We start from the raw sequence: 9559 nt of genomic DNA, 5'->3' as shown, positions 1-9559 counted from the left end.
GCAGCCTCCGCGGTGGATACGTCGCCATCTTGGATCCGCGGGACAAGAAAATTCATGCGGTGAGTTTTTGGCAAATTTTCGGAAGTCTGGCAGCGGGGCGCGCGGCGGGAGCGGCGGATTCGGGGCCCTCGCAAGGCGGGGGAATGCCTCGGGGCCGGGCCGGTCGCGCCCGGGGTCCGCGGGCAGCGTCCCGGCCCGCCGCTTCCCGTTGCTTTTGTCTCGGCTCCAATCGAGAGAGGGAGAGCGGAGCGGGCGGGGAAGGGGGGGTGGTGGCGGTGGAGGGAGGGAGGGGGTGTGTATAGGGAGGGTGGTGGACGGGACGTAAAGCGTCGCTGTAGTCGGGTAGCTGCAGCGGCAGTTCTGGATCCTAGGCCCTGTCCCTTCGGCTGGCTCTGGGGCTTCCCCCAGACTCCTCTTCCCCGGGCTCCCGCCAGCACGGAGAAGCCTCCGCCGCGCTGCTTCTTGGGGAAGAAGAGAAGGCGACAGCGGCGGTGGCCAAGGACCCCGGGCCCGCTTTAGACGGCGCTGCCGCCTTCCCAGCAGTTGCCCCGGTCTTTGGCATTTCACATTCTCAATACACGTACATCATCTGCAACTTGTCTGTTTCTATGTATGTATATGTGAAAGATGGGGGATCCTGGACTGGCTAACGGGTCTCAGGAGCTGCCAGGCCCTGGGGTACCGAAGGCTGTGTATGGTGGAAGGAGGAGTGCAACTGTGATGCTTCCTCTGCTTCCGCACCCGGAGGGTGAAGCTTCCGTAGTCTGGTAGTGACTGAGTCCGGAGAGTCCTGGGGCGGCGGAGGAACCCGAAACGCCTCGGTCTGTGAAGTTGCGAGCCCTAGCTTTCTACTTCCGCCGGGGCCTCTCCACCTTTTGCTGTCTTGAGTCTAACTGAAAAGTTTCACGGAAGAAGTGAGTAGGGTTAAAACTTAGTTCAGGCTCTTGTCCGTTTAGGAGAAAAAGCCTCTAACTCTTGGTAACTGTGGTCCTTAGCGAATATGAGGTTTTTTGGTTTTGTTTTTAATGAGAACATTTCCAAGGTCTTAAGTTTGCATTTCTTTCAGGCCCTGTGGGTACGATATTACAACCATAAAAGTCTTACATACGGGTGCCACCCTCTCGAGAGGAACCTAAGCATCAGCTCCCTTAGAATCTGAGCAGATGCCTTCAGTTTTTAACATCCAGAAGACGGAATGCAATACATTTTGTTTCATAACACTCTTGGTCAGAGAATTCTATTCCTTTCTTAATCTTCTAGTCGTTTTCTAATAATTAAATACATTGATAGCAACCCTTAGATTCTTGGTGAAATGGTAGGAAGTACCTAGTTAGAATCTGTCACGAGGGAGGCCTTGCTTGAATTTAGAGTTCAAAGCTGAACAAATTTTCTGTCATGCTTAATGCTAGGAATTTCTAGACCTCTTGAATCGTAAGTGCAGCTTTATTTGCCCCTTAAAACAACTTAAGTGGAAGTAATAAATACGGAGGCAGGGGATAGAAATTTGAAAATATTTGTTTACATACTGGGTTTATGTTGTTTGTAAATACTTAGTATATTTGACAAGTTATTTCTCAAACGTGTTACCAGTGAACACGTCTCTCTTGCAACTTTGGAAGATAACTTTGTCCTAGGTGTAAGGAGTTGGTTAAGAATCGCAGTGGTCTGAAATGACTAAATGGCTGCATTCAGACAGTTTGATGTGTACATTCAGATCTCTTTTCCTGAAATACTCCTTAGTAGATCAAGATCTTTAGTTAACTTTGTCATGTTGAACATCTCTTCAGTTTGTAGTTCTTTTGTAATATTAAACCTAAAGGAAAAATACAAGATACATGTAAAAAGAAGAGAACTTGTGTTCCACTTGTTTCTTGACCTTTTAAGATCCTCATTTAATTTTAAAAAGGTTCTTTTCTCTCATTTTTTCCCCTGCTTGAGGGCTTGAAGTCCAGTGACTTCTGTGATTACTTTGTATTTTAGATAGAAATTGAGAAACTCACATTTTGGCATCTTGATTAATGCTGCAACAATAAAAATACTGTGAGCATCGTTTTTTGGCAGAACCCTTTTATTATAAGTATACTGTATAAAGATATCTGTAACCTAATCTGATACTCTTGGGGAATTAGAATTGCTTATATATTTAACCAACCAACAGATACAACCTTGTAAAGATTTTTAGTTTCTGAAATACTTTAGTTTTAAAGTAAATTTTTGTGGCAGAAAAATGAGAGCATAATGCATGAGTGATTCATGTTCCCTTCCATTTTGAATTACTTGATCTTGAAGATAAAATAAACTTCAGAATGATATTCCTCCCCGAGACCTAGTTACTTATGTTTTTACTTAATAACTTTAGATATTTAATTTACTCTTTGATTTCTCAGAGATACTTCACAGTTAGTTATAATCTGAAAATTCTTTGTTCAAAAGTAATTACTTAGATTTATGAGTAGATTTTATTAGAAGTGCTTCTAACCCAGTTGTTTTGGTTTTTAATCTTTTCAGTAGATACTGGTATTAAAAGTATTTGTATTTTGAAAGACCTTTGCAGAATCTATTGCAACCTCTGGGAAATTATAGGTTTACCTTTTCATTCACAAATATGGTTCATAAGATTTTCTAATAATGTGCGAAAAGAAAAAGTATGCTTCATGTTTACATATGAAATAATACTAGACGTTACTAGATTGATAAAAATAAGTCAACTTTTTTTTTTGGCTTGTTAAAAGCAGTGTTAAACAGTATTTTTTAATTGTCTTGAAATTTTTAACTGTAGAAAGTTCATTGTATTATAATTACATATTTAAAAGCAAACTGTCCATGTACTTGCTTATTAGGCATTTGAGAACAACTTATGCAAATAGTGACACAATCTTAGGAAAAGATACTACTAAGATTTTAAAACAGTATTTTTTAATTGTCTTAAAATTTTTAACTGTAGAAAGTTCATTCTATTATAATTACATATTTAAAAGCACACTGTCCATGTACTTGCTTATTAGGCATTTGAGAACAACTTATACAAATAGTGATACAATGTTAGGAAAAGATACTACTAAGATTTTATTTGTTACTTAGACATCTAGTAGATGTTGTGACACAAAGAAGCAAAAGAAACCAAGGTTCCAGGTAGGGCCACTTTAGAGGCAGAGTTAAACTGAGTTGCACTGTAATGTTGGAATAGAATCACACACACTACTGATATCATAGTATTGATAACAAAGGAACCATTTTGGTTGATGATAGGTGTGATTGTTCTTCCTTAACTATGGATGATTTCTACCCCAAATGCTTAAAGGAGGAGAATTTCCTTGTAAATTTTACTAGATTTTTTTGAAATATCTATACTTAAAATTGTTGTCTGTTTAGAAAGTCTACTTTTGAAAACAAATAGAACAGACTAATGAGTTGTAAAAATTATTATATATTATATATAAAATTATTATATAATTTTTACCTTGTTTTTTTTCATTGAACTATATATATATTTTTTCCTTTGCTTTAGCTTTTCTGTTTGACATCCTTTTTTAAACTCTTAAAACTCCTCTTGTGACAAGTCTGATATGGCTCATGCTGATATGGTTTATTTATTTACTTTGTCTGTACTGTTAGAAATGACCTGGAAAAAAGAATTCCTAGTGGTTTATTTTTTCTCTTACTTCTCTGAAATACAGATGATAATCTCTTGGTATTATTGCTTGGGGGTATGCTATACTGTGAATTAATAAAATGTTTTATAGAGTTTTTTGGTAAGACCTCATAGCTTATATAATCATGAGATGCAAAATAAATTATCTAAGGAAAAAAAATTTTTTTTCTGGATACACTTTAATGGTTTGTATATATTTAGACTGGGGAATCTAAGTCTGTTTAGATAAAGCTTGATATTTTGGACATATTTGCCAGTTACCCTGAAGGTATCCCCCCTACCCTCATACACCCCCCCAACTCCCTCGTGCCCTTTTTTTTTTTTTTTCTTTTCATGCTTATGTTTTTATGTGGGGCTTGAATGGGATCGTGGTGGTGATATTTTTACTATCACTTCTCTGTTGTTTGACAAACTTTATTTTTCAAAACTACATAGTGCCACTGTCTTAATGAACCTATAGTGTCAACTTTCTGAATGAAAGCTTTGCTGATTTCCCAAATCCTTCTGCTGTACTGCTTTTATTCCTCAGATTTCTATTATTGAGTGTGTCACACTGTATTCTAATCTACTGTCCATCCCCACCATCCATAATAACCTCCACTGGATTGTAAGCACCTGAGAGGTAGGGCTTTGTCTTACTTATATTTACATTTCTAGTACCTTCTAAATGTGTAATACTTGGTTATCAATAAATATGCAATAAACTGGACTAGTGCCAGATTGTCACTTGACAGTGCTGTCATTATGCCGTTTCCTAGTCCACACGTTGGAAGAAGATTGGAAAAGGGGATGGGGAAGAAGGGCATCCTGTATTCCTTTACTTGCTTGAATTGTTTCTTACAGTTTTGCTTCGTAATAACCTATGGGAAACTAGATAACAAGCTTCTAAGAGAAATGTGTTTGGAGTAAGAACAGGACTTAAAAAAGTAGCAGAATGTTTCTGGCAGTGTCTAGGTCTACATTTCTTGCTGTATTGTATGATTAAGGTCAGAGCATGAAGGAGATATTTTGTATTTACCCCATAATATATATTTACAGTTGCTTAAACATGAGATACTGTTAATTTGGGCTTTTTGAAGTTAGATTCTATGTCCTTGCCTTTCTCCACCTTTTTACTCCTAATGCCTGGCCCAGTGCCTAGTACAAAGTAAGAGTTCTCTAGTTTTTGAATACCGTTCTCCTTATGAAAATTGGGTGATATGATTTAATGTATTTTTATTGGCTGTCTAAATTTCAAAAAGATCTAAAAATGGACTTTTTCAAAAAAAAGCAAACATGATGGCAAATTCCAACTGAAATTAGTAGCCTAATCATAGTCTTAGCGGTCTTAACCTGATTTTCCATTTTTATGTAGAAATATTAATGTATTTGATTGCAAGTGCTGCCTAGGCCACCCTGTGAGGTGTTAGGTCATATATGATGCATATGCTATCTTAACTTTCTAAAATCTGACAAATTCCAGTTCTGAGAAATATCTGGCCTTTAAGGGTTTGGATAAGAGATTGTGCACAAATATTCTGTTCATTTTTTGAGCTATAGAAATAAAAACAGTAAATGACTTCCAGAATTGCATACTGGAGATGTTAACATTTGACTTAAGATCTTAGAAATGTCTCATTTGCCTGTGTATTTTTCACTGACTTTTTAATGACAAAAAGCAATGAAAGATACAGAGAGAGAATTTGTTCTAGTACTTGGGACACCAATTTTTTCTGTGCTTTTACTGAATTGAAATGTCTTTCCTTATGTGAAAGTAGATGAGAATGCACACACAGTACATATTTACTTTGCCAAGTATTTGCTAAGAAATGATAAAATAAGAGAAAAATTTGTGTTCTGGCAGTTTAGGTAACAGTGAATAGATTGCCTTTTTTCAAACATATTGATATATCATTTTCCATTTATATTTTTGAATGTTGAAACAACCATTTTTTATCAACATTGGACAAAATGTAATGACTGATCAAGTATTAATAATACAATGTGTTTGGGAGAGGAACATTTGGTTTTGTGTCATATCTGGCAGGAATGTGTTTTTATATTAACTTTTTACATTATAGATTGTGATGCTATTCATACAAATTTTGTACTTAATTTTCTGTTTGTAAGAGTCCTTCATAGGTTGGTAAAATAATAATAATCACTAAGTTTACCATGCTATTCAAAGGACCTCATTCCTTTTGACTTTGTTTTACTACTTAATCATGTACATTAAAAAAAAATACTTGGTAGTCTTCAAAGCACTTTCATAATATACCGCTATAATTTTATAGTGTCATTTTAATGTTAAGTGTTAAAATAAGTTTAAACTTTTTAATGTTAAATTTTAACATTAAAGATAGAACAGTCAATTTGTTTTGATTAGCATGAAAATTAGTAATTGGGAATTTTGAAGGCCATTTTATCCTTAGATTGAACCTAGCATCTAATGTCTCTCTCACTTAATTTAATGCTGCTCTATAGGGAAAATCCTGATTTATCAAATCAAGTAGGTGTAAGCAGAAGGTTTGTTTTTAACTGATCATCCTTTAGATTCAGGATCATTTAATATGGAAATTTGAAAGAGAAGTATTAGGAAATTGTGTTTCAAGTGACTTTTTGGCAGAACACAGTAGCTGCTCACATTTTAAAAAATGATAAACATATTCAAGAAGCACCAAAACTTTTAATGATAATCCTGTGTTATAATGAGAGTAAGTAATAATACTGTATCACAGACACCACATTTTACAAGTTTGCTTACTATCGCACAGTTATTTTTTGAGGAGATCATGTGTTGAACTTTATCTTGATTTAGTAGTACATGAAATAGTGCTTTAAGGGTATTGTTCTTATAATTTTATGAGTGAGCATGTCTGGCCTTACGTTAGAAAAATTTCAGAGCCATAGAACTTTTCTAATCTATGCACACTTAAGAGAAATTATACATATATTTATTGACATGCCAGGCCAATCTTTGAGGTTTTTAGCAAAACTATTTAACCTGACAGAACAGATTACAGTCACCAAATTTTAAATTTGACACTTGATGCACTTCTGTGTTCTGTATGTTTTGTATGTTTATGAGTCACACATCCTAAAATAGATACATATGTGTAGAATAGTTATACATAGTCCAGCACTTCAGGAAATTTGACCTCTGATTGTATTAAGATGTTTCAAGCATAGTTTGAAAACTGCTGAACTTGACGTAGAGTCACTTCCAACCTATAATTATGTATTTTTAAAAAATCAAGACTTTGTCTTCTCTCACAGAATTTGCTTGTTTTTGAGTAGACATTTTCAACTAAACCCTTTAATAATTTGAGTGTTTATTCTCTTCTACATATTACAGTAAGTGCTGGGTATATATGATGGTGAACAGGACAGGTCTCTGCCTTCATGGAACTAACATCTTAGGTGGGGAGACATAGTAAACAAACACAATTTCAGAGGATGGCAATTATGAAGAAGATAAAGGGGGGGTACAGTTACAGCAATTGGTTATGGATGGAAGGAGGAGACTATTTTAAGTAAGTAGGGTAATGAGGGGAAGACCTCTCTGGTGGTAGCTTTTGAACAGAAAGTGAGAAAGAAGACAGCCATGCAAAAATCTGGGTAATGTTTTTCCATGCAGAAAGAAGACCCTAAAATGGAGTCAAGTTTTTCATGTTTGATGAAAACAAGGAATTTCATCAGTAGTTAGTACTTTCTGCATAAATAGGGGCAAACTCGAAAGGGAAAAAGAGATGATTCAGATGTAAATCTTTGTATTCCAACTGCTGAAAATGTTTTGATAGACCCAGTAGCTTATAGAGAGGAGGAATTACTCTTCATTTAAGAGGTCATGATAATGTTTTCTGGATCTGGTGGGATGAGGGGTATCTCTCTCTATTAGTGGAAAATTATAAAGGAGAACAAACTTAAAACTTTGTGTTTGCATAGGATAATCAAAACATTTAAGAGATTCTGACTTTGCAGTATTTTGATAGACTTTTCTTAGAAACTAATCAGTAATGATTTTCACGTTTACTTAGATTTCCTTGTTCAGTTCAAGAAATATTACCATGTGCCATGAACTATTAGAGGTGCAGTAAATTAATTCTTGAAGTTCAGTTTTGTGATGAATGCTGTGGATACATACTAGAGTAGAACAACCTTGTCTGAGGAAAGGAAAGAGTTGGTTTCAGGTCAGTGATGTTTGAACCAGGTTCTGAAGGGTGATTTGGTGGTTCAGTTAGGTGGGGGAGGGGGATACGAAATCAGCCCTGCAAATACGAGAAAAGTCTGGAAGGATAGACTAGATTTAGAGAATGACAAAGTAATCTTTAGTACTTGATTGACTCTTTGGACCTCATGAGAAGTTGACTGAAGGAATGAATTTGCTAAAAAAGTGAGAGACTTTTTTTTACATGATGACGAATAATTAACCAGTTTTTTTGAACAATGTGAGTGAAAATCAGATTTGTACTTCAGGGAGAAATTTTAGGTTCCACAGGTGATTTATAATTAAATTACAGACTTGATGTTTCAGTGTATTTTGAAGGATTTTTTTTCCTCTGTTAAATACAACATATTCTGTATTTACATTGGCAGGATTTTTTAATTATTAACAACTTTGAAATTTTGTAGTTTGTTATTTTCCAGAGAACTTGTTATGTATATATAAACCAGTGTCCATAATGAAAAATTTTGTGTTAATGAATGGAATTGGGATTTGTTATGTAAGTTTTAGGGCAGGCAGAGTTTGAATGTTGTATTTGATTCTGTTCGCAGGCATGAAATTTAACATTATGTCAGTAAATTAAAATACCAAAAGAGTCTAAATTAGTGATATAATCATTCTTAGGAACTTATACCTATATTGTATTTCTAGCAGTACCTGTTTTGCAGTGCTGATGTGTGTGTTTTTCAAAATACTGTACATAAATTATGAATTTATTTTAGGTTGCTAACATTATTAATTCGGACATTTTAAAAAAGAGCCCAAATGAACTGTTTTTAAATAAAAAAGATTCCCTAAGAATGCAATTTGAGCAAATTACTACTTTGATAGGATTCACTATGTACCTCTTTATTTTTTTTTTCCATAGCAGAAGTATGTTATTCTACAAGATGACCTGGAGCTGCCCAAGTTGCCTAATTGTTGTTGAGTTTTTGACTGAATAAAATGGAACTGATTATAACTATTTCCTATTAAAGAGAGTTATATTGTGCTGGAATTTTACATGATTGTGTTGAAGTCTCTGGTACTCACCAGCCTGAATTGATTAGCTGTGTGACTTATCCTCCCTAAACTTCAGGTTTCTCATTGGGAAAATGTGGATAGGTAAACTGTATTTACCTCATAAAGTTGATATAACGCATAAAGGCTCTTGTGGGGTTGTTTGCTTTTTGGAGTGAGGTTGCAAGTTAAAGATAAGCTTTTGAAGCAAATGAGAATTAGCCACAATTTGTTTCATAGAGTACTCTATGCTCTTTTTGTATTGAATTCATAAATGTAAACTAGAAGAGGGCAGTTTTGTTCTTACATGTGTTTCCTACCAAGAAATTTGTTTAGATGACACTGTGTTAAGGGTTATATGTAACACTTTGGGTAACATAGATCCATCTTAGCATTTCTCTGTCTGAAGCATTTGGCACGGTACATGGCACACAATAGGTATTTAATAATTTCTTTTGCTAAATGGGATAAGTCTTAACAGGGAGAGCACTGACTTAGGACTTATACTGTGTCTATCACTTAGGACTTGAGTTATGTCAGGTTATCTATAACAAGTTTCTTCTCTGTGCTTCAGTTTTCATCTCCTTAAAATGAATAAAATATCTTCTTTTGACTTATTTAGAAGGTTAAATGGAGGAGGAAATGGCACAGTTCAGTTCAGTCGCTCAGTCGTGTTCGACTCTTTGTGACCCCATGAATCCCCG

The 9559-nt window shown here is 35.5% G+C and overlaps 1 protein-coding gene across 2 annotated transcripts in view; it reads left to right on the top strand.

The window, feature by feature from the left end:
- Positions 1-30: 30 nt before the first annotated feature.
- CNOT2 (CCR4-NOT transcription complex subunit 2) overlaps positions 31-9559 on the top strand; it is a 126101-nt gene continuing 116572 nt past the window's right edge. For both annotated transcript variants that reach the window (XM_068969828.1, XM_068969830.1), the window contains exon 1: positions 31-59. In XM_068969828.1, the coding sequence (XP_068825929.1) occupies positions 55-59 (5 nt within the window). In that variant the 5' untranslated portion in view covers positions 31-54. The remainder of the gene's footprint in view (positions 60-9559) is intronic.

This window comes from Capricornis sumatraensis, chromosome 4 (assembly GCF_032405125.1).
Source record: "Capricornis sumatraensis isolate serow.1 chromosome 4, serow.2, whole genome shotgun sequence".
NCBI lineage: Eukaryota > Metazoa > Chordata > Mammalia > Artiodactyla > Bovidae > Capricornis > Capricornis sumatraensis.
This window is presented reverse-complemented; position numbering and strand designations above follow the sequence as displayed.